Here is a 26,516-nt window from a genome sequence, read left to right on the forward strand (position 1 = left end):
CTGTCTTCAGAAGCTCACTGAACATGTTGCTTCCCCCGCCCCTTTCTGTAGATTTTAGCAAAAAAAAAAAAAAAAAAAGGCAGAAAAGGGAAGTAACTTTGAGTGTCGAATAATGGCACTTTCCCCCAATCCAGTTAAGTGTGGTAATTTGCAGCCTGCTAAAATAATCACACTAATTTCCTAATTGTGTATGGGGGGGGACAACTTTGCTCGATTAAGGGTATTTAGCCTGTATATTCATGTTTTTAAAAGGTAACAATAGAGGACCCAATGGAAGATTCAATCCTGTAAAGTGCTGAACATCTTGCATCTTTGCTACAGTGCTTTTCCATTAACGGTGCTGTGCTCTCTCCCCATCGGACATGTTTTCTGGTAACTCGATGTGGTCACCAACTCTGACTAATTCAGCTAATTGTTCCCCTTTGCAATTTTACCTTTGTTTCGCATTTGTCCCATTTAAATGTTTTCTGGGGGTGTCCCACCCCACTCCCAAACAACGGTAAAAACTTCAATGCATGAGGGAAAAAGCTGTGGTTCGGCTGCTGCTTTTGTAAGCACAAGGCACAAATCAGTGGAAAAGAAAGAAATACGCCACCGCCCACTTGTAGGCTAATAATTACTCTTCTGAATGCTCCTAAATTAAATAAGTGTTTTAGCCACATGACTTTTTAGAGGTTTGAGGCTTTTTTTTTGTTTTGTTTTGTTTTCTGTGCAGAGAATAGATTTGAAATAGTTCCTGAAGGGCTCTGTTTGGAAGCGGATTATGAATCTATTTTTTCTGGAACCGTTAACTGTACAAAACATTCCCACTGCCCTGCTGTAGCTTGGTATTCAGTCACAGACAAATGTTCTTCCTGTGTTGAGGTTTTACCGAGTAATATGCGTACTACAGTGGAGAGAAGAGGTCAACTTTTAAAAAGCCCACTGGCTTAAATTGTGTGTGATGCGTTGCTTTGAGCGCAATTGCGAATAAGCTGCTGGTGGTGTCATGTTCAAGGAGAAACACTTCTCCAGGGCTTGCCAAGCAGTGCATAATGCGAGAGGCATAGTCTCAATGGCACGTTGTCTGCTCACCTCCTTTCGGGTAACCTACTGAACCAAATCCAGGCCTGGGTTTTGACTGGCAGCTGTGGCCAAATCTGAACTACAGGTGGCATGGTTATATTCCAGGAACGGGGGGGGGGGGGTAAAAAATAAGGAGGAAAATCATACTTTTGGAGGCACTCCCTTCAGTTCAAGAGTATGCAATTTGTTTTCCTAGGGAACCTGAAAATATGTGACACTTGATGCCCAGAAACTGCCCCATTTTTAAAAAGAAAAAGAAAGAAAGATGGCCTTACAGAATAGCTTGGTTCAGATGTATGTACATATCTTGGTTTATGAAACTGAGATATGCAGAAACCAGTGCCTGTGTGTTCTGCCCGCATCCACCTCTTCCTTCCTTCATTCTCAGAATGCCACAGCTAAAGAATTCCTGGGTTAATTAACCATAATTTCTTGCTGCAGCTGAATTGGGAAACGATAGTTACCAGATTGGAAAGAAACCAGGATATGAAACCATGGTTTGAAGTTGGTTTAAAATCCTGGTTTGTTCCGATTCTGGTAACCAGTGTTTCCTGATTCGAACATAATACGAAACTATGGTTAATTGCCCAGGAACTTCTCAATCACATAGGGATGTACGAAAGTCACTTACCTTTTCGAAGGGTGACATTCGTGGTGGGGGGAGGTGTTCCATCCCTCCCGCCAAAATTCTGGCCGGGGGGAGGCGCTCTGTCCCTCCCCCCCAAATCCTGGCCAGCCGGCTCCACAAATGGTGGCAGCCATAGCCGCGGCCGTTTGCGTCCCTGCAGTCAGCCGTGATAGGCTACATAAATGTTTACGTAGCCTATCATGGCTGATTTAAAAGAAAAAAACGCACGTATGCAAATGGCGGCGCCCATGGGCGCCGCCATTTGCGTTCCTTATTTTGGCACGTCTTAGTCTACGTAAACATTTACATAGACTAAAACGGCGAAAATAAGGGGAACGCAAATAGCGTAGATGCTACGCTATTTGCGTTCCCCTTATTTTCGCCATCTTAGTCTACGTAAATGTTTACGTAGACTGAGACGTGCCAAAATAAGGAACACAAATGGCAGCGCCATGGGCGCCGCCATTTGCGTATGTGCTTTTCTTTCTTTTAAATCAGCCGTGATAGGCTACGTAAACATTTACGTAGCCTATCACGGTGTTTTTTAAAAATCTAGCCGTGATAGGCTACGTAAATCTTTACGTAGCCTATCAGGTTTTTTTGTTTTGTTTTGTTTTTAACTGGAAATGGCAGCGGCGGCAACCGGTCGGAAGACCGGCCGCCACCGCAGAACCACCGCTGAACCACCGCCGGAGCCGCCGCTGCCAGGAAGATCCGCCCAAGGTAAGTCCCGTCCCGGGGGGGGGGGCGGGGGGGCAGACCGTTCCGCCACTGATTTCAGGGGGGCGAATGTGCTGGCATTCGGCCTCCCCGAGATTCGTGGTGGAATTCTCTGACATCCCTACAATCACATGAGGTCAGTGCATGAGAATACAAGACTTAAGATATGCGCATCTCAGACAGCCCATTGTATATTTTGGGTAGGATGATATTTGTGGATCCTACACAGTTTTATTGCTGTTTCTGAATTTGTAATGGTACAAGCTTGATAGCATCCCGTGCAAGGAAACCGGTTTCAGACAGGTGTATGGACTGTGATGAGCTGCTGCTTCTTCCTCTTCCTCCTCCTCCTTCCAATAATTACAGTAATAGAAATGTTCACTAAAGGGCCTCTTTGCTCAGCATGCTACCTGCTCTCTCTGCTTACATTGTGTGGCATTGCACTTTAGAACAGTGGGGTGGAGAAAGGAAGGGGGCAACAAGGTGTTGGCAGAAACTGATGTGGTCATTACAGAGCAACTCCTTTTAAATCTGGAACTGGATGCTCATAGAGATCAAAAGCCACTGAGAAAGGACCACAGCTTTGCTGTGAGGATAGAGGATGAGCCAAGCTTCTCTCTGAATGCTGTCAGAGGTGATGGTCATATGTAGGGATTCGTAGGTTCAGTAGGCCCACCTCTGTTTTTGAGCCCAAACTCATTGTCCTGGTGCAACAAGGCCCAGGTGGGAGACCTCAGAAGTGCTCCTTATAATATTTCCATATCCTTCTCTGCTTCTTATTTTTAAAGGTGACAACGAGATTGTGAATAATATGTATGAAACAGAGGCAGATCTCCTAGCAGGCGAGAGTGCAGAGGAGGAGACAGAAGACAGCATCATGTCTCCCATCCCTATTGGGCCTCCGTCCCCTTTTCCCACGGGTGAGGATTTCAATCCCAAGGAAGGCTCACCATATGAAGCTCCCGTCTACATCCCCGATGACATTCCAATCCCGCCCGACTTTGAACTGAGGGAGTCCTCCATTCCAGGGGCAGGTCTGGGCATTTGGACCAAAAAGAAGATTGAAATTGGGGAAAGATTTGGGCCTCATGTTGGCTTTCCAAGAACGACATTGAAGGAAACAAGCTTTGGATGGGAGGTAAGAGAGTTGTCATTGCATATATTTTCGCCTTGAGGTGCAAGAACGCCACAGTGAACCTTGAGTGTTGAATGGCTTCTGGGACTGGAATGGATAGGAGGAAGTGGTTGCTGATGCCGTGTCATCTTGGTTGTTCTGGACTGCGATAAATATTCTGCTGTGCTTAGTGTTATTAATGGTACAATTTCAATCTTGCTTACCCCCTTCCCCTCCCCGCAATACTTCCTTGAACAGTAGGAAGGCTCAGGGTCCATCCTTTTATTTATTTATTTTAGAAATAAATATTTTTTATTTTGTTTTTTTATATTTATCTATTCATTTCTTATTTATTTATTTATTTATTTATTTATTTATTTATTTATTGCATTTCTATACTGCCCCATAGCCAAAGCTCTCTGGGCAGTTTACAGAAGTTAAAACATTAACATACAATACAAAAATTTTTAAAGCCATTTACAAAAAAGCACACAGGCAATATACACACACAACATATACTGTAACTAAAAACAACATTGATCTATCAGTCATAACTAAAGACACATCAAGGACCGATTAAAACTCATCATGTGCTGCCAAATGCCTGGGAAAAGAGGTAGGTCTTAACCTGGCGCCGAAAAGATAATCATGTTGGGGTCAGGCGGACCTCATCAGGGATCTTGTTCCACAGATGGGGGGCCACCACTGAGAAGGCCCTCTCCCTCATTGCTGCCTTCCGAGCTTCCCTTGAAGAAGGCATTTGGAGGAGGGCCTTAGATGCTGAACATAGTGTATGAGTAGGCTCATTTCGGGAGAGCCGTGCTGTCTCAAGTATTGTGGTCCCAAGCTGTATAGGCACTGTAGGTTAAAACCAGCACCTTGAATTGAGCTCCGAAGCATATAGGCAGCCAGTGCAAGCGGGCCAGAGCTGGTCTTGTATGTTCAGACCTTCTGGTCCCTGTTAGCAAACTGGCCGCTGCACTGCATTCTGCATGAGCTGCAGCCTCCGAACCGTCTTCAAAGGCAGCCGCACAAGTTGACCAGCCTGTGCCCCTTGGGCTGCTGTATGTACTCCCCTCAGACTAAATTGGCCTCTGCAAGCAACAGACCTCAGTTCAGACCTTGGGCAAGAGCAATCTGTCCCTCCTCTGGCAGGCTGTTGGGCAGGGAGGAAAAGGGAAAGAGAGTGGGGTGGGGAGAGGGTAATGAGAGTGACAGGAAAATAAAACAAGAAGGGTAGCCCTATTCACTTTTGCCTCTGACCTTACCTTCCACCGGCTCTGTCCCTGCCTCACATGAGGCCTCCAACAAGATCAACGTCCTCATGAGGTGAGAGCTGGAGAGTTGTGGTGTTTTGGTGTGTGTGTGTGTGTGTGAATAAATACTTCCAAGCTGTGAACTCAGGGCTGGGTCAAGGTTCAAGGTGCCTCTCATCAAAGTGGCCCCCATTCTACATGAGTAGACGCATGGTGGGCTTATCTGGTAATGGGCAGTTGTGGGCAATGGCAGCTGCATGCATGTAGCTGCCATTTTAATGCCATACAATGCCCTGGAGCAACGCTACATTGGGGCATTGTAAGGAAATTATTGTCAAGACTGGTTGTCCTTCCCCTTCAAAATCAACACCACAAAGAGGCAAAGCTTCAGGCTAATATGGCTTTATTTTGCTAGAGACTAGATTTTCTACAAATGCAGATTCCAGGAAGCTCTCAGAATGCCCCAAGCCCTAAACAACTAATCTACAATCTCTAATTAAAGGAGATGAACTAGAGGGTAGTGAAGTTGCTTACAGTTTGCCCATGAACTCCATGGCCAAACTTGCTTCACAGTGATGCCCTCTCCCTTAGGGTGGCTCCCTCCTACATTGGCTTTTAAGAGTGGCTATCCTGGCAAAGTATCTGAGCCCTGTCCCTAACTGCTCCCACTTTGACTTGTGGGGCACTCTAGCATCTCTCAAGTTGTGCCCCTCTTCCTCCTCAGAAACTTGAGTTCTAATGGTGAAGGAAGGGGGCAGCAACTCAGCCTGGGCCATCTGTTTGTCAAGGTTTTGGAGAAATCTCTCCCAGAGTCTTGGGGCTCTAGGGAAGGTCCTTCCCCTGGGCTCTGACCTAGCTGCTCCAACTCTGATTCAGAATTGGAGCTGTCAGACATCTCAAGGGACTTGGACTCATCCATGACAATTATAGTATCAGCCAATTAGGGACAGATGAGAAAGTTGTTTCAGTTCATTTTTGATCAGGATTTACCCAGTTCTTAACTTCCAGACTGAATACGGCTATCTGCAGTTGAAGTCCAGATGTTTCCAAGCCTGCAGTGTGATTCATGGACCCCAAAACTGCATTTGACAGCATGCGTACATTTGAACAAATGTGCATGAACAAATGTGCATTTTTCAAAAATGTGCACAAATACACTTTAATCAATGAGAGAAAAATGTATACATTTCAAAGATGCACGTAATGGATGAGTACATTTTGAAAAATGTGCATGAAAATACGCATGGATTCTCAGGCAAGAACAAAACAAAAAGTGCTCATCATCCAATATGGACTCAAATTGGAACGAGCTTCAAGATGGAGTTTGGAGTTCTGGTTTTGCTCATTTGCACATCCCTACAGCTGATCAGAGTGCTGCTTTGAAAGGAGGGTATATTGCATCACTGGTGGTTCTTGCTGGGGTTCTGGGGTTCAAGCAGCTTCTTGAGGGTACCACAAGCCTGCGTGGACCTGTTCCTTCAGCACAGGGATGGGCAAGCTACAGGGCTCAGCCTCATTTCGTGCAGTCCTCAGCCTCATTTCAAAAGCCCTCTGCATTGGATTATTTATTTATTTGAAGTATTTTTATCCTGTTGCTCATCCCAACCCCCCAAGGCTCCTGAAGCAGCTTATAATCAGTCAGCATAAAAGACAATCCCGGTCCACAGGGCTACAATCTAAAAAGACACAACACACAAGGAAAAAGAGGATGGGGAGAGAAGAGGAAAATGTTATGTAAACTATCAGCAAGGCAGGTGGGATGGCCCCGCTTAATTATTTGTTTATTTATTTCATTTCTATCATTTCTATACCACTCAATAGCCGAAGCCCCCCAAATTGGGGGGCCACCACCAAGAAGGCCATCTGCCTCGTTGTGAGAAGTTGTGACCCAACCACTGTGGGTTCTGGTCCTGCCCACCACTGGCTTCAGCCACACCCACCATCAGCATGCGCCCCCCAACAGAATACTCCCAAGGGAATGCAGCCCTTGACTGAAAAAGGCCTGCCCAACTTCCCATTTCATCTTGCAGAGGTGGGACAGACCAACTGGAGCAGGCCCTGGTGTCCCTTTTGCCTGTCCCTGATTCCCTTGCTCCTTCTCCTTACCCACAGGGCAGCTGATGTCAGGCCAACTGGAGCAGGCCCTGGTGTCCCTTTTGCCTGTCCCTGATTCCCTTGCTCCTTCTCCTTACCCACAGGGCAGCTGATGTCATCATCATCGTTTATTACATTTCTATACCGCCCAATAGCCAAAGCCCTCTGGGTGGTTTACAAAGATAAAGAACATTAAAAATACAATACACAGAGATTAAAAGCCATTTCCATAAAAAGCACGCAAACAGACAATAGAATATACACAAGAGTACATAAATCTAAAATGACTTCAGACAAGCAATTGCAAGCAAACAACCATAATCATAAAACAATCCAGGACTGATTAAAACTTATCATATGCTGCCAAATGCCTGGGAGAAGAGAAAAGTCTTAACCTGGCTCCAAAAAGATAACAATGTTGGCACCAAGCAGGCCTCACCGGGGAGATAGTTCCATAATTGGGGGGCCACCACCGAGAGAGCCCTCTCCCTCATTGTGAGAAGTTGTGATCCAACCACTGTGGGTCCTGGTCCTGCCCACCACTGGCTTCAGCCAGACCCACAGTCAGTATGCCCCCCCCCGACAGATTACTCCCGAGGGAACGCAGCCCTCTACTGAAAAAGGCTTGCCCAACTCTGTTTTAGCAGAAGGGCTGAGCAAAACTTGCAAAATAACTAGTCTGAATTGCTCAGTTTTCCATATTCATATTGCAGAATTTGAATTAAAATGAGAGCTTAAAATATGTGTAGGATGAAGTGTTCACAGCTATATTGTATATTTAGTTTCCCAATGCACACATTTTTTTCATCTACTTTAATAAACAGTCTTTTCAAACTTACTGTTAAATGTCTCCAGACAGTATCTGAAGTCCTGCACCATAGATAGATAGGGAGATAGATAGATAGATAGATAGATAGATAGATAGATAGATAGATATGTGTGTGCGTGTGCATGTATGTGTGCGTGTGTGTATGCGCTCATGTGCATGGTATGAACAAATTTCTCTAACTTTAACTGCAAGGACTGGGAAAGTGACACACTTTCTAGGAATAGTTTTGTGTGCTCCTCAGTTGTTGTTTTTTTTTTTGGTCAGGCAATAAACTGGATTGCTGGCATTTTTGCTTCCTGTTCAGGATGAAATTCAAGGCAAATATGTGATGTAGCTTCTGGACAGGTTGCATTTAGTTCCACTAAAACTGTTGGAAAGGCATTCCTGGCTGGGGAACCTCTCATTTCAATGGAGGGAGAAGCCATCCGAAACTGATATGATTTGGTCCTGCGGTAACTTAAGAAGTGACTACAACTACAGCACAGGCCTTCTTAAGCATGGACCTCTTTCATCAAGGTGGGGCATCTGGATGTACTGGTTGATTTTCATGGAGAGATACATCCCTGGCTAGGCATGGGTGAGACACTGCTAGCTCTCCCCCAAAATCTATCAGTCTGCCTGAGTGTTCAAATCAAACACATTTCTAACACTCTTGCAGCCCCGTTCTTCCCCACCTCTTCTGCTCCCTGGTCCTCCCTGCTAGTTCCCTGTGTTTTCCAAGAAAAAAATAATGCTCTTATTTGGGGGAAAGGGGAGAACCGGCAGCGGACAGCAGGGCAAACAGTGTCATGAAGCCCTGGGCATCTCCTGGGCTGCATGGAGCTGTCATTTGCACCTGGCAAGCCCCACAATTCCGGGATGCAAAGGTCTGTGAAGGTGGGTGGCAAGCCCCCGTGAGAATCTGAGCAAGGTCAAGAACTGAATTAGGGGCATTTTCATTGGAGAATGGGCACTCCCATTTTTAGTAGACCTGCTTTGAATAGCCTCCCCTTGTCTATTCCTGGCTGCTATTGGTGGTGCACCTCTTTATACATTGGGTGATCTGCAAGGACAAACATGTTTCTGGCTACCATTAATGGCACCACTGTGTCTACCTGCAATGGCTCCTGGGTGCTGCTGGAAGTTATGCTTCTAATCTGAGGATTGTCAAAGCATCTGAATAGAAAACACATCCTCCCATACCCTTCCATTCTCTTGCATGTGCGGCCAGAGTCAAAGGAGGATAGACCTATGGCCCAGCCAGCCCCAACAGTAGGGCAGTTTTGTGTGTCAGCCCTGACTGAATGGATTATTGAATGGAGGAATAACTCAGATAACCCAATCAAAACTTCCCTTTTTCCAAAAGACAGATGGAAAAAAGGAACCACTGCCAAATCTCTCAGCTTTCTGAGCTTTCCACCGCATTTAACAAAGATGCCTCAGAAGTCCCTCTTGCCCTACAATGCGTCTGCCATGAAACTCGTAACTTTTTGGAATGTTTGATTAGCACCACCTTCCAAAGTTGCTTGTGGAAACATCTTTCCTTCCCACCTTCTCCTGTTCAGCCTTGGAAATATTGGGCCATTCCAAGGAGGGTGTGGACACCAGGCAACCTTTGATTTGCGCACATTAAATATCTTTTTATGAGCTATGTGGAAACACCTTGTGGAATGAAGGAAAACATTCCTTAAGGAGTGCAACACATCAGTTTGAGGGGCAGGGTTGGCTGCAAAATGGAGATGACTTTTTAAGGCTGCACCTACAATTCAATATATATTAAATTCCTATAATTCTAGGCTTCTGTTCTGTTTTGGATTTCTTGTGGGTAGAGAGCAACATAGAGTCTGACATATATATGAATGAGAGAGGGAGAGCGAGAGAGCAAAGCAGCAAGGAGGCTTTGGATCCACTGTGGATGCAGTCAGTCTTAAGGTAAAATGTGTAAGAAAGTCAGAAAGACTAAAAGCAGAGTATTAAAAATATATTTTAAGCTCAGTGTTTTGGCTCCTGCCCTCATCAGTAGCTGTGCTGTTAAAAGGATATCAGGAGTGGCAGTTTGGGATGCCTGGAGATGAAAGTTCCTTAGGAGAAAAAACAGAGGTCTGATTGGTGTAATACTTACGAATTGTCTTCCAGATTGGGGCCATTCAAACTAAGAGTTCTGAGTCTCTAGATCCAGAATTCTTCCCTTTTCTCAATGTATCAGAGTCTTTTCTTTGTTCCTTTGGAACCAACTGTAAATCCAAGAGACTATGTGCAGGAGATTTGAAATGTCTTGCAACAGGCTGCTCCAGTTTTTTTGGGTAAGAATTAAAGATTTGTGGTTACGGAATCTTGTTCTTAGGTCCGTTGTAGTTTTCCCTACATATGACATCCTTTTAAAAAAGCATTCAGTTAAATAAACCATGGAAGTAGAAGTGCATGTAATGGCTGTTAGTGCATGTTAGTCCAAATGGCCTTAATCTGGTGGGCAATTCATAAGCATTACACCAATCAGACCTTTGTTTGTTCTCCTAAGGAACTTTCATCTCCAGGCATTCCAGCCTGACACTCCTGATACCCAGTTAACAGCACAACTACCAGTGAAGGTGGAATCTGAAACGTTTACCTTGAAATATATATTTTAATCCTCTGTTGTAGTCTTTCTATCTTTCACACACACGCGCGCACACACACTCATATGTCTTCTAGCTCTCATTCAGTTTGTTGGGCTTGGGATGGGATGGAAGGTTCTAGCTTTCATGGACTGCAATCCTACTCACACTTACTTGGGAGTAAGCCCAATTAAATGCAATGGTATTTCATTCTAAGCAAACATGCATAGCATAGTGGTGATCTGTTTCTGGAGATCTGCTGAAAGCAGGAGTGTGGAACTGGTGGCCCTCCAGAAGCTGTTGTACTACAACTTCCATCAGCCTCACCCAGCATGACAAATGGTTGGGAATGATGGCAGTTCTGGTATAACGTCTGGAGGACCACAGGTTCCCCACCTCTGGTTTGAAGGGGTAAACAGGCAACAGACATAAATGTGTCCAGTTTGACATCATGGGATACTTCTTCAGAATGAAAGCTGATCATTTTCCGTGATGAATTTTAAGGAAATGAATAATGCCATCTCACTTGTAAACTTATATTTCTAAAATCCCTAAATCTAAGTGTATCTGCTATATGTACGTAAGTTTATATACTTTTAAAAATGTATCATGCTTTTAAATGGAAATTTTAAGATTGGCTTATAAACAAGCAGAGACCACAGGAAAGCAATAACAGTTTGGCAGTGTATATAGAAGTGTGTGTGTAAAATATCATATGTATATATATATATATACACACACACACACATACATACACACACACACACACACATATATATATAAAAAATACTGTATGCGTTATACTATATATATTACAGAGACACGTGTGTGTGTGTGTGTGTGTGTGTGCATGCGCACGTGTGTGCATATCTGTCTACCTATATAGTATAGGGATGTCCGTTCCTGGGAAACCTGGCTGTCTTTCTGCTTGGCAGAGTTTGACTGTGTGCCTGAGTCTGTTTGCATTTGCAGGCCAAGCCGCAGGTTCTTCCTGAACTCTGGGAATGTTTTATGTTGGGGGGGGCCTGTAATTTGCACAAATAGAGATTTGCGCAAAATTCAGGTGAGATTTGTGCAAACGACACAAATTCGCACAAAGCTCGGCCGTAATTTGCGCAACTTAAACAATACAAGAAGACCACAAACTGGCCCAACTCAATGCAGATCGAGTCATACTCCACAGCAGAAAGTGGGCCGAAGTCCAGGGGACTGGACCACGGGAAGCTTATGGAGCTTCACCCCCAAAACAGACTCCTCCAACATCCTTAATATCAAGAGAGGGGCAAGGGAGGGACCATGTTGTAGAGCTTTGCATACAGAAGGCCCCATCTTCAATCCTTGGCATCTTCAGTTAAAAGGATCAGGTAGCAGGTGATGAGAAAGGCCTCTGCCTTTGAGACTATGGAGAACTGCTCTCATTCAGATTTGGATATATTGGGCTTGATGCACAAATAGACTGGCCGTTACCTTTTCATGCCCTGCTTGTGGGCTTCCCAGAAACATCTGGCTGAGTACTATGGAAAAAGGAAAATAAGATGTTGGACTAGGCAGATCATTGGTCTGTTCCAGGCCAGCAAGGCTCTTCTTATAATAACTGGATAAAGAGGCATGTGCACAATGAGGACATCTGCATGCATGGGGCATGGTCCAGCCAAAACGAAATGCTGTTCAGGTCCCACTGATTTTAAGTAAAAAAAAAAGTAAGATGATGATCTCAGCAAAGGGATAGGCTCAGGGACACTTAGGGCACAATCTTATGCATGTTTAGACCGAAAGAAGTCGTATGACTCCCAGCTTTCCCCAGCCAGCCATACTGGCTGAGGAATGCTGGGAGTTGTAGGATTTTTTTAATGTCTAAACATGCATAGGATTGCACCCTTAAGCTCCTGCTCAGGAATCATATCTGCCACAGCAAATATATGTGATCTTCTAAAAAGAATGCAAAATTATGGATATTTTCAGCATCCCAACATTTCTCTTAGGTCTTAGAAATTTCATGAAAGCTAGCAATATCCTAGATCACTTTGCTATTACCTTGTGGCCAATGGCCTCCTTTTGTTCTTCTGAAACAAGACGTAGTTTGCTTTCACATTTTAAGTCGTGTTGCATATCTCCTTTGTTTGCTGAATGCTATGTTTGGTTCAGGCCATTTCTATTATCTATCCTATGTGCTGTTGACTTTGTGATACTATTAATTTTGGTGTGTTTCTACAGTGTACGTGAGAGAACACTCACTCTCAATGGTGCTTCTCATGTTTCTTCAAAGCACCTTTGTTTCTGCAGCTCCTTCAGAAAGAAACAAATCTTTGTCTCCCAGTTCAAACAATTGTAACCCACCTCCATACTTTGCTTTGGACTTCAGATAATAATAATCGGTTTCTCACTTTTTTCCCCCATTGCCCACATTCCTTTGTTCTCCCCTGTTCTCCCCAAGAGACTTATACAGCACGCAGTGATAATTACAGGGGCTGAACCAAATATCCACCAGTTTTTGATACTTAGTTTAGTCAACGCTAGCATTTTTGGTTTTCCTGAAAATATTCCCCTTGTAAAATAATAATTGGACAAATTATTGATGGACAAATCTGTCAGTTTTGCTTTCTCCCACTACGGATGGCTGAACTCACCTGCCACCGCCTCATGCCCCAGTTGCCCTGGCAACTGACTATGTTTGGCACATGGGGCAAGCCACTGGACAATCCATGGGCACCCGGCAAGCGACGTGGGCATCCTGCTGCCCCACGACCCACCATTTTCTGGGAAATGGTGGGTAAGCTAGATATGTAAATTGCAATTTTGCACAAAGTGGAATGATGGGTAGGCTAGATATGTAAATTGCAATTTTGCACATAGCAGTGGCTGCAAACAGTGCCATTTACACAAAGTTGCAGGTGTAAATGGTCTAATTAGACCATTTATGCCTGCAACGTTGTGTAAATGGCACTATTTATTAGGGATGTTGGAGAAATTCGAGATGGACTAAAATGAGCTTGGATTTCTAAGAATCCAACCTGTGGAAACCTCTGTGGACCGATCCCCTCAGGCCACGCAGAGTCTGTGGACTTTCAGATTTATTTTTTTTTTAACTTTCCCGAAATTTACGCTTATTTCTTCGTACGGAGGTTTCTGCTGAGGAAAAGTTGAATGGAATGGGGGACAATACGCTAAATGCTACGTACTGAGGTAAATTATGCAAATTCTTATGAAACCTCTTATGTAATTATTTCCGTGTTTTTCCGCATGACGGGGAAAAAATTGCATCCGTCTGTGAGCAGACGATGGAACAAAAGGCGCCTGACTATCTATGAAACACAGACAGAGCGGGTTTTACATGGTCAATACATCCCTATTTATGACGACCATTATGTGCAAAATCGTGTGTTACGTACATACCCGCAATTTTCTGCAAAATGGTGGCTTATGGGGTAGGGTGTCACGAGCTTGCCTAACCTGGTGATTTCTTGCCAGCACTCAAGCCCCAGCTGGATGCCCACAACATCCCTAGTTGGAGCTGGTTGTTCTTTCTGGCATGGGTGGGGGGGAAGCAAATTTCTTGCAACCATTCCTTCTCTGGCTGATGAATGGGCCAGGTTGGCCTCTCCCATGGTTTCATGTCATTCCTGAGAAGCAGGGCCTACAGCTGCCCACTGGTCCTCAGTACCCTGGCGATGTAGAGCTTCTACACACAAAGGACATGCCTGATTGGGCTGTGGGAGGTGGGCTTCGCATAGAGAAGCTCTACACTCATTCCCTCCCCTCCATATTAGCCAGGGTGGATCCCAAAATCCACTGCTGGGTTGCATCTCTTTCTGGAATGTGGAGGACTATCATTTATGGATTGTCACTATGGGACAACTGCAACAGCAAGTCAATCAAACAATCATTTAATAGTGAGCCATAGGCCATTCACATATACAAAGCAACTAGAACAAATTAGAGCAAATATAGCATGAAGTCAAAATCTACAGTGGTTAAAACAAAAAATAGATTCACAATAAATTATGTAAAATTCATTAAAATTAATTTAGATTAAACTGCTTCGATATCTAAGTGGATAATTATTACAACTGTGCGGAAATTAGGGATGGGGGAGAATTTCTCCCCGAAACTTCGGGGGGCCGAGTGCCAACGTGTTCGGCCCCCCGAAGTAGTTTCGGGGAGAAATTCTCCACCCCCCCACCCCCCGCCCCCCCTGGGAAGGGACTTACCTTTCCCGAATGTCCCTCCCGGCGGCGGGTCCCGGCGGCAGTTCGTCAGGTCTTCGACAGGGGCAGAGGTGGCTAGATTTGCAAAGTCAGCTGTGATAGGCTGACAGTAAATCATCACGTAGCCTATCACGGGTGACTTTTTAAAAAAAAAGCGCGTATGGCTAATGGTGGCCCCATTACGTAATTTGCGTATGCGCTTTTTTTTTTTTTAAGTCACCCATGATAGGCTATGTGATGATTAGCCTATCACGGCTGACTTTGCAGATCTAGCTGTGATAGGCTACGTTAATCGTCACGTAGCCTATCACGGGTGACTTTAAAAAAAAAAAAGCGCGTACGGCTAATGGCGGCCCCCATAGGGAGCCGCCATTCACGTTCCTTATTTGGTTGCTGTAGTCTACGTAAAGATTTACGTAGACTATGGCGAAAATAAGGAACACAAATGGCGGCTCCCTATGGGGGCCGCCATTTGCGTACGCGCTTTTTTTTTTTTAAAGTCACCCGTGATATGCTACGTGATGATTAACGTAGCCTATCACGGCTGACTTTGCAGATCTAGCCGTGATAGGCTACGTTAATCGTCACGTAGCCTATCACGGGGGCATTTTTTTTAAACTTTTTATTTCGCAGCCGGGCGAGGCGAGGTGCCTCCTCCCCGGCCTGAATTTCGGCCGGGCGAGGCGGGAAGCCTCCCCCCTGGCCTGAACTTCGGGGGGAGCAGCGAAGCGCCTCCCCCCCAATGCCAAGCAAGCTGCGAGACCAGGTAAGTGGCTTTCGTGCACCCCTAGCGGAAATGGCTTCTTGAAATTCTCCACTTTACTTGTGGGCAGAGAAATTTGGGAGACAGTTTCACTGAATTTCTCCAGGGGGAGGAGAAATTCTTGGCAGTTTCTCCCAGGTAGGGCTCCCCATTGGCAGGGCTTGTAGCACAGCTGCTTTCTTTTTTGGTAGGGGGTTTGTGGGTTTTTGTGCAACAGCATCAACTGTCTTGGCAGGCCGTCCCCCAGTTTGCATCCACCGCAAGGCAGGTGGGGGCAGTGTTGTGTCCAGCTCCAGGGATGAGGTGGAGTTAATGCTCTGCCAAAATCTGTCCTCCAATTTCCAGAAAGTTTTCTCCCCCCATGAGCTTCCATTGTTCTGCCTCTTCAGGATGTTGTATGATTTATTTTTATGGTGTTTTTGAGCTTATCTAATCACAGGCTGCCTGCACGTCCTGATCTGAAAAAGTCCCAAGGGAGGAATTACCTCATGGGGCTTTAAACTGGGCTTTAATTGAAGTGCAGAAAGCTGAGGAGGCTATGGGTTGCCAGAGAGATGATTGCACAATGAAAAACAGGACATTGGTGCTCACTCCTCAGCCACCTCCTAAGTAAGGTAAGCCCAAGAAACCCAAACCCAACCCATGAGAATTTCTCCAAAATTTCTTCACCATTGAATTTCTTTTCAAAAGCAATTTCTCTTCTATGAAATTGAATGAGAATGGTTGAAAAAATGTGGGCAAAATTTTCAACATAGCATTAATAATTATGAACTGAGAGTTAAGACAGCTAAAAACAACCACAAACAAACAATTAAAACAAAGCAACCCCAGAACAGTCAACTGGATTCTCAAAGATAAATTTCACACAAATTCCCAATGCTGCCAAAGCAAAGAGAGAGACCTTTTGAGTTACAGTGGAATCTATACCAGACAAAAGATTTTTTAAAAAATCTTCTTAGGAACAGTGTTACAGTACAGGTAAGACAAAAGACAACCAGGCAATTTAGACCTTGGCTCAGAATATAAAGGGAAGGACAGCAAATAATGTGGCAGATCTTCAGTCTCTGGTGAAGCATAGCTGTTTTCATAGTTTGAACATGAAGAGCCATAGAAGCTTTCCTAAGTTTTGGAAATGTACGCTTTTTCAAACAGGCGGTTCTTTGGTGATCGCAAGGGCCTGTTCCATTTTGAACAACAGCAAGTGATATATTTCTTTTTATTAAATTGCATTTACGGAACAACCATCGCTGATTGTACACCATAGCCAGACCTTCCACAAAAACCCAGACACATTATTTATTTATTTATTGTATTTTTATCCTGCTCCTCAGCCAAAAAATGCTCCCACAGTGCTTTGCAATCAATGAACAAAGAAGACAATCCCTGCCCACAGGCTTGCAATCTAAAAAAGACATGATACACAAGGAAAAGGTGATGGGGAGGGAAGAGGGAGAAAAAAGAATTAGGTAGACTGTCAGCAGGGCTGGTGGGATCGGCCCTGTTCCCCCCTCTCATCTCCCAAAGGAGGGGCAGTCCAGCTAGAGCAGGCCCTGATGTTCCCTTTGTCTGCTCCCTTGCTCCTTCTTCTTCCCCACAGGGTCATGATATGTTACATTATTATGTTACAGTGGATGTATTTTTACATACTCCATGGCTGCAAGTGATGTGCGGACTGGACATGTACTAAGATTGCATTAGATGGCTGTGAGACCAGGGAAGGGCTATTCAAAGATACAGAAAATTTAAAAACCTGGCCCCAAATGCACATTTTCCCCATAGGCTAAAGTGTGAAAATGCCCATTTGGGGGGGATTTGCACATTTTCACACAGCCAAATTTGCACAAATGAGAATTTGTGCAGCTGCGAATTTGCACACAGTTGGAAATGAAAAAATCCAATTGCCCTAGTGGGTGGATGTTGGAATGGAAGGCGCCTGACAATCCACAAAGCATAAATGGAATGGATTTTAGACACTCAGTACATCCCTACTACCAACTGAAGCTACTATTGGGTGGTTGTTTGGTTTTCAAAAAAGATATTGGGGGAACATTGCACATCTCTATGTGTAAGATAGAGCCTATCCACAACCCTATCCATATCTACTCAGAGGTATGTCCCATTGAGTTTGGTGGGGCTTACTCCCAAGTAAATGAGTATAGGATTGCAGCCTTAGTCTTATTTTCGGTCTGTGAGGTGTGTGTATGTATTCCCCATTAGTCAATTCCATTTCATTTCTTCCTTTATCCGCTTTAAAAAGAAAAAAGAAAAAAAAAGGATTGACCACAATTTGCACTTAAGTACATATATAAATTCATAGTAAATAAAATAATAAACATAAATAAAATAATTATAATTATAAAATATGTTCTAAAGTATGTACTTAAATGCAAATTTTTGTCTGGATTAAAATACAGATTTCTCAGTGCATTTCCTCTTAAAATATGCTTTATAAAATGTATTTTGATATGCGTTTGGAGCTGAGAATTATGTCAGAACATTTCAGAAGTGCAAAAGCCAGAGAATAACTTAATTTCAATCCTGATGTTAGTCTGGGAGGTGCAGATCACATCAGTTCATATTGGAATTCACAAAGATAAAATTTCTCAAGCATCCTTATCTGTGAGTAACATCTCATTTGGCCCTGAAAAAATGACATGCATTACTTTGAAATGGTTTGGATTTCTACCCTTGCCCATATTTCCTTTGCAAGGGAAAAACAGTCCAAAATGCAAGAAGCGGTTATACAGTGTGATGGGATTGCATTTCTATACACACCCTGCTCTCCCAAGCCTATTACTACCTTATTTGCTGACACAGAACGTCCAAGTCACGGCACCCGGAAATAAATCACAATGTGTTTTCTCTTTATTACCCTCGGGACCTTTGAAAACAAAACCAAGAACTGGGGGGGGGGAGAAAAAACTCACATGCATTCACAATGATCTCGATCATTCGTTGAGTAAATAATGGCATTAATCACTGCATTGTTTATTTTGCTAATGAAGAGCGAACTGAGAAGTGACATCCTGGAGAGAGATATTAGCCACAGAATCTGTTGGGAGGGGTTCACATCACAAAAAAGCAGGCAGAAAACAAAAAAAAATGCAGTCCTTCATGTAGTTATATGGTTTTTGGTCTTAGAGAGATCAGTTGGATTTTCCAATAAAATAATAATAATAATAATAATAATAATAATAATAATACTTTGACTCTACTAATAGTCTTGCTTCCTTTCTTTAAAACGTATTTGGAATTTGGAGGGAGGGCAGGAATAGGGATGTACAAAAATCACTTACCTTTCGGGGATTATGCTGATGGTGGGGGGGAGGTGTTCCATCCCCCCCCGGAATCCTCGCTGGGGGGGGAGGCGCTCCGTTCCTCCCCCCCCCCAGAATCCTGGCTGGCCAGCTGTGCTCCGCAGCGATTCTGCGGAGCCGCCAGCCGGCTCCGCCAGCAGCCGGACATCCGACCGCTGGCTAGCAGGGACGCAAATGGCGGCGGCTACGGCCACCGCCATTTGCATCCCTGCTGTCAGCCATGATAGGCTACGTAAATGTTTACGTAGCCTATCACGGCTGATTTTTTTTAAAAAAAATTGCGTTCCTTATTTTGGCACGTCTTAGTTGGTGGCTTAGTGGTTAAGACTCTGAACTGCAGGCTGGAAGGTCGGCAGATCATCAGTTCGAGACCCGAGTGCTGCGTGACAGAGTGAGCTCCCATCTTCGGTCCCAGCTCCTGCCAAACTAGCAGTTTGAAAGCAAGAAATTGCAAGTAGATAAATAGTTACCGCCTCGGCGGGAAAGGTAACAGCGTTCCGTGCACCTGGGTGTTCAGTCATGCCGGCCACATGACCACGGAAGCGCCTTCGGACAGTGCTGGCTCTTCGGCTTAGAAACGGGGATGAGCACCGCATCCTAGAGTCGGACATGACTGGTTGGGGACACCTTTACCTTTACCTTTTAGTCTATGTAAACATTTAATAGCGTCTACACTATTTGCGTTCCCCTTATTTTTGCCGTCTTAGTCTACGTAAATGTTTATGTAGACTAAGACGTGCCAAAATAAGGAACGCAAATGGCGGCAGCTATGGCCGCCGCCATTTGCGTACGCGTGTTGTTGTTGTTGTTGTTTTAAGTCAGCCGTGATAGGCTATGTAAACATTTACGTAGCCTATCATGGTGTTTTTTTAAAATCTAGCCATGATAGGCTACGTAAATCTTTACGTAGCCTCTGCCTATTACGTTTTTTTTTTTTTTTTTTTTAACCTGGAAATGGTGGCGGCAGCAGCCGGTCGGAAGACCGGCCGCTGCCGCCGCCGCCGCACCGCCACCGGAGCCGCCGCCGCCAGGAAGATCCGCCCAAGGTAAGTCCTGTCCTGGGGGTGTGGCGGGGGGGTGGCGGGCCGTTCCGCCACCAATTTTGGGGGCCCGAATGTGCTGGCATTCGGCCTCCCCGAGATCCGTGGTGGAACTTTCGTACATCCCTAGCAGGAATGTCTCAAAGGTCTGCAAGATTATTTTTTTTAAACAACCATTCTTGCAGGTTCATTCTGGTGGTCTTCAAAATGCCAATGGTGTGAAAATCGGGGGGGGGGGGGGTAAAATAGTTGTTTCCCTGAATTCAAGCTCATTGCCTAGTTTTTGGAAAATGTATACATTGAAGGTGTGTGTGTATATATAAATGATGTAGAATTTGGGGCTCATGCCCTCTCTGAACTAAACACACATGGTTCCCTATATATTCATGGATTTGTTTCAAACACCTTCATACTACTTGTATGACCTAAATAGCCCTCACCAACACACAAATGGTATATATGACAGAACCATTCAACAGTAACAAAATTAAAACCAGAGCCCTTAAATCAGGAATGAATGGTGTTAAAACCTTCTATTAAAACCCACAAAAAGCTGGGTGGAATAAAAATGTTTTCAATGTCCACCTACGTGCCATCAAAGATGAGGTTGGTCTCACCTCCTTTGGGAGGGAATTCCATAACTGAGGTTCTGTCTTGACTTCCCACCAACTGAAATTCTTTTGTTGAAGGGAGGGGTTGGGCAGACAACAGGGCCTCCAAAGATGATCTCAACCTACAGGCAGACTCATTCTCAGCATAATGGAAAGTGCTATTTATTATCTGTACAGCCCTAAATGGCATAATCTGAAGTAGGAATCGAGAAATTAGTCTGTTTCCAGTCTATGTCAGTTTCCCATGTATTCACCCTCAAGACATTTCTGTCCCATTTCTGCACCAGTTTGCAAATTGAAAACAAAAAGAAACCGCACACAAATTCACATTTATTTGCAGAAAAAAATTCCCCAAACATATGCACATCATATGTAATTTGCCGTAATATGCAAGTTGTTTTATACAATGTTCCTTACTATACACATGTTTGTATGCAACATTCCTTAATAAACACAGTTTTGCACACATTTTTTTTGAGATAAGACTGCATTGCAAAATTCATAGAACTGTGCAAGCCACAGTGTTCTGATCCACATATTAGTCGAGGAAATGCATTAGGTTGGTTCACTTAAAAAAGTAGACCAAATGAAATTCTCCTGGATCCTTTGTCATGAAGATACTCTAGGTATCAAATCACTATGATATATGATAACTCAGGGACGTAAGTATTTACGTAGCCTATCACGGCAAAACTAAGGGAACGCAAATGGCAGCTATGGCGGCCACCATTTGCGTTCCCTTTTTTTCCACCGTGATAGGCTACGTAAATATTTACGTAGCCTATCACGGCAAAACAGAGGGGCACAAATGGCGAAGTGGCAGAACAAATAAGTAAATATTTACATAGCCTATCTTGGTGGGAAAAAAATGGAATGCAAATGGCGGCCGCCGTAGCCACTGCCATTTGCGTTCGCTGTTTTGTTTTGTTTTTTTCCGTGATAGACTACGTAAATATTTATGTTGCCTATCACAGGCTGGCGTAGGGTCGCAAATGGCGTCCCCTACACAGGACACCATTTGCGTCCGCACCAGCCCGGCAGCGGCTGGAGGCCCTGCTGTGGGTTGGCCTGGCCAGTGGCTCTGCGGTCTGGCTGCAGAGTGGAGCCAGCCAGGCAGGATTCCGGGGGGGAGGAACGGATCTCCTCCCCCCCATCAAGGATTCCGGGGGGAGGAACAGATTGCCTCCCCCCACCTGCAGAACCCGGCGGAGCCAGGTAAGCGGGGTTTCGTACACCCCTAGTCAGACTGCTGGTGCCCATGCCCCCCAAGCTACACCCGTTGAGCCCTCCACCCCACTCTCCAGTCCCCGAACCACCCTCCCACATTCAGTAAGCAGCCCACAACTTAACCAGGTCCATCTGTCTCTGTCCCAATCGCCATGTTTTTAAAAAACATAGTGATTGGCAGCCATGCCCATAGTCTTATACCGAAGATAGTGCTGTGAGTCTAGACTATATGGGTGATTCACAGCGCTTTTTGCATTTAACTCTATGTGGGCACATAGACGTATACGCAAAAAGCGCTGCGAATTGTCCATATACTCTAGATTCATGGCACTATTTTCCATATAAGTCTATGGGCACGGGCTGCCGATCATCATGTTTTTTAAAAACATGGCAATCAGGACAGAGGGAGACAGGCCTGGGTAAGTTGTGGGCTGATCAGCACATGGAGAGGGGGGCTCAAGTGCAGCTCAGGGGGCCAGTGAGTGAGGGCAGGAGCTGGGTGGATGCCCAGAGAACCCTGACAGGGGGGCGCTTGTCCATCCCTAGTTTTGCATTATGCTTGTGCAACTCGTTGTCAACCTGTTGTTTGCAGATTGTCGTCCATCCCTAGTTTTGCATTGTGCTTGTGCAACCCATTGTCAACCTGTTGTTTGTGGAATGTCACCATTGGATACTGCCCTTAGAATTAAAGAACGGGTTGCCTCTGAGCCTAGGAATTTGTTTACAGTGCCAGAAATGACATGAACTCCAGATGTCCTTCATTTCAGCAGCCTAATTTAGGTGGAAAACATTATTTTGTTGTTGCTATTGTTAAACTTTGGGACTCAGACACTCCTGCAGATGTTCTGCAAATCATCCAGAGATCTACAAGCAGATCCCCATCTACCTTCTGGCCACCGCTCCTACAAGGTCCTTATTTAATCTGCTGTTTCTCTCTTCCATGATTCATTTCAAAGATATACTGAAGTACGATTTTCACTCTAGATAAGGGATACATAAAACATTGTTCAAACAGTTGAAACCAAAAGTATTTCCTGCTGTCTCACTCTCCAGTGTTCTATCAGAGATAGGATAAGAGGTCACTTTTAGCCCACATTTGCCAAGAAGTCCAGGACTAAGTTTGGAATGGGTTGGAAACATGGGTATATAAGGAATAGGGGTGGGGAGTATGAGGGGGAGGGAGAGAGAGAGAGAGAGAGAGAGAGAGAGAGAGAGAGAGAGGCATGTGTATGCACCCAGTGAAAGAATGACGAAGAATACTTCTGTGATATTTCTCCATTTATTTCCATAAGGGGTAATAAGTCATCAGTAATCCGGCAGAGGGCATTTCCCTTAAAATAGAACACTCTGATTCACAAGCAGAAATAGGAAATAAATGTTTTCTTTTCGTCTTCGAGAGACATCTATGAATACCAGCCCCTGAACTGGTATTTTATCATCTCTATTAAAAACAAGATTGAAAGCCAGAACCAAGAATAGCCCGTTTGTGACCACAGGGCTTGAAAAATAGCCTTTTTCCCTTGTCAGAAAAGTGTTGCAAGAATACAGGGACCTGTTTTCTTCCTCTGGAATGTTATCCTTCCTACGAATACAATCTTCTACACTATCTCTGTTTCTTGCTTTCTTCCCCCTCTTGTCTTCTCTCTTTGAAAAGTCCAGGCAGGAAAGAATGCTGGAACACAGTAGGATTTTTGTTGTTGTTTGGTTCTTTCTCCTTTCTTTTTTAAGGGCCATGTTTTGTTTTTGTTTTTAAACCCAAAGGATTAATGTTTCTGGGTAGTAAGATTCCTGTTCAACACCAACAGCTAGGGGAAGCTTACAAGAAGGATTGGAGTGAACACAGCCTGGTGTTTAGGATGTGATTGCTCAGATCCTGTGTGCCACCATTGACACCTCCCCATTCCTCTACCCCAGGGTGCTCCAAAAGTGTATCTTTGAGCAGAGCAAAGGCAGAGAAGCCTTCTTAAAACACTTCTAGCCCCTGGCAGAATGTTCATTCACACCAGGGACTGGATGGGTCTACAAGTCCCATCATGCCCAGTGGGAAAATGATGCTGCATGCCCTGTCCCCACCAAGGAGACCCTGGTGTTGCTCTGCTTGGGACTGGGAGCAGCCAAAGCTGTTGCTACTGCTGTCTTTGCCTCCCCCTGCCAAAGGGAAGGGAGAGGTGGCAGCAGCATTCTTGGTGGTGAGAAGAGACCAAGCACTTCTTCAATGCCTTATGGTGAAATCCTATGGGATTGCTGGCTGAACAACAGAAGATCTCGAAGATCAGAGGGTTCTGACTACCCCAAGATCAGAGGGTTCTGAGTACTGTTGGGGCACAAGGTACTCAGGGCGGGAGGAGTGACGGATCCTTTTTTTGCCTCTCTGCCCTCCTTTGTTGTGTCCTTCACTAGATGGGCCTCTGAGCCTATCTAGCTGATGTATGCTGCCAGGGGTGGAGATGATAACTGGGGGCCTTTGGATCCAGTGGATCCATGGATTCTCCTCTCCCAAGCTCACCCACCAGCATGCCCCATCCTTCCATCCCCTTTTCCTGAGGTTGGAGCTCAGACTAATGTGAAGGACATTCCCTCCTTGTGGTTATAAGACCCACTTTGAATAAACAGACAGAATACAGCCATATGGATCTTAGGCTATATAGGAATTTCGTTAGTCTTTAAAGTTCCCCTGAATCACCTATAAATGTTTTGCCTAAGCAGGAACTTCCAAACTCACTTCATATTTTATGCTTTCGGTGAAAGTTGGTTGTGTGTGTGACTCTAATAACCATCCTTTCTCAAAATTCATTGCATATATATGTCCCACCTTCCCTCCCTGGAGCTCAAGGTGGTATATGTGATTTTACTTGCCTTTCCCTCATTTTGTCCTCAAAACAATGTTGTGGGGTAGGTTAGACTCACAGCTCTGGTCTTCTTCTCAGTGTATAACCACTATAACCACATCATTCATAACCAATACGTTCCACCAGGGATGGGTGAGAAGTTGGTTTGGTTTGCTTTTTGAGAAGAACGTACCAAAATTCACATTTTTTATATATATATAAATGGGATAGAAAGATTTAAAAAAAAAAATGTTGGGGCAAAACTGACAGATTTATCCATTCAGGGAGAAAACTTTGAAGGCTTAGCTCTTAAACATCTGGCTTTTAATATGGTGCTAAATTAGAGTTTATGGCAGGCAGTTCATCTTTTATAGCTGTATGGTGGGCAGGTACAACTAGGGATATAGATAAAAAATTCATTTCAGTTCATTTTTAACAAGAATTTACCCAATTCACATCACCTTGATCCAAACGCAACTTGCAGTCAAAGTCCATACATTTCTGAGCTTGCGATACAATTGGCAGACAGAAAGAAAATGCACTTGACATGTGTACATTTGATCTGAAAAATGCACATAAACACACTTCAATCAATGTGAGAAAAATCACATGTGTACATTTTAAAAATGCACACAACTGATGTATGCATTCTGAAAAACACATGAAAATGAGCATGAACTTTCATGCAAACAGAAAAAGAAGCTCACAGTCTGAAACAGACGAGTCGGAATGAGCTTCAAGGTGGAATTTGGAGAACGTGGACAGGGTCAAGTTTTGCTGAGCCCTAAGCATAAAATCATAGAATACTAGGGTTGGAAGGGGCCTATAAGACCATCGAATGAGCAAAGGGCTTGATGTGCCTGATCTCGTCTGATCTTGGAAGCTAAGCAGGGTCAGACCTGGTTGGTCCTTGGATGGGAGACCACCTGGGAATCAGGCTTCCTGCATTGAGCAGGGGGTTGGACTAGATGGTCTTGCAGGCCCCTTCCCAGCCTACTATTCTATGATTCTATGAGTCCAACCCCCTGCTCAATTCAGGAATCTAAGTCATAATGGCCCTCTCCATATTAGGAATACAACCTGTACCTATTGAATTTGGCCAGTGCAAATGGGTTAGTATTTCATTTGGTTTGGGTTTTGATAAGACGTTACCAGAATTTTCAAATTTCTTCATAAATGGGATGGAAAGAACTCCAGATGGGGGGGAGAGAGAGAGAGAGAGAGAGAGAGAGAGAGAGAGTTGTGGGAGAAAGTGAAACTGATAGATTTATCAATCCTGACACCACACTGCCATCCTTCATCATGAGCAGACATGACAGGGCTTCAGTTTTGACTAGCAGAAGTTGGCTCTGCCATACCAAAGCATGACACATGTTTTACTCCTTGAAAGGTTTTTTTCTTCGCTTACATTCAGTCTCCAATACCTGGCCTTTCCTGAAAAATAAACCCACAAGTTCATCTGTGCAACTCTTCATTCTCCTTTTGCTTCTCTTATACTCTCAATAACAACAAGTGGATGAGATGTTCCTTTTAAGCCCCAAAGTTAGAAGTGAAGGCTTGCTAGGCTTAATTAAGACCCAGACTGATAACCATTAAATTGGTTTACAGTTAGGGGTGTATGAAACCCCCTTACCTGGAGTCTGCTGGGGGGTCTGTGCAGAGGGAGGCGATCCAGTCCTCCCCCCCAGAATCCGCCCTGGCCGGCTCCGCTCTGTGGCAAGTCCACGGAGCCACCAGCTGGGGCCGGCCACAGCCGGACTTCTGGCCACAGCCAGTCTTCAGACACAAATGGCGTCCAGCCTAGCACACACCATTTGCAACCCTTCCCGTGATAGGCTATGTAAATCTTATGTAGCCTATCACGGGAAGGGGAAGGGACGCAAATGGCGTAGCGCATGCCATTTGCATCCCTGGTCTTTACCGTGATAGGCTATGTAAAGACCAGGTAGGATCCGGCCGGGTCGGACTTTGCGGGGTGGCAGGGTGGGGTGGTCCGTTCCACCATGTACTCCGGGGGGGTGGATTGTAAGAATCTGTCCCCCCCCCCAGAGTCTGTGGCGGAATTCTCCACCATCCCTATTTACAGTTAATGAAGACATGCAGGTTCAAGTGGAAAGAGTTAACAGAGGAGAGGCGCAACACAGGAAATCTTATTCCTTCACAACACACTCTTTTAACTACCTGGGTGATGTATCTGGAGAAAGGAGAACACCTCAGCTGAAAATGTTCTCTCCTTCTCCTCCCCA

At 44.7% G+C, this 26,516-nt stretch overlaps 1 protein-coding gene across 1 annotated transcript in view; it reads left to right on the top strand.

Annotated features, from left to right (window-relative positions):
* The window catches only part of PRDM16 (PR/SET domain 16), a 748,686-nt gene that overhangs the window by 267,605 nt on the left and 454,565 nt on the right, over positions 1 to 26,516 (top strand). The window contains exon 2 of the mRNA XM_084822017.1: positions 3,202 to 3,551. Within this exon, the coding sequence (XP_084678143.1) occupies positions 3,202 to 3,551 (350 nt within the window). The remainder of the gene's footprint in view (positions 1 to 3,201; positions 3,552 to 26,516) is intronic.

Source organism: Heloderma suspectum, chromosome 15 (assembly GCF_057233095.1).
Source record: "Heloderma suspectum isolate Gila_16-S chromosome 15, 16-S_ref, whole genome shotgun sequence".
Classification (NCBI taxonomy): Eukaryota; Metazoa; Chordata; class Lepidosauria; order Squamata; family Helodermatidae; genus Heloderma; species Heloderma suspectum.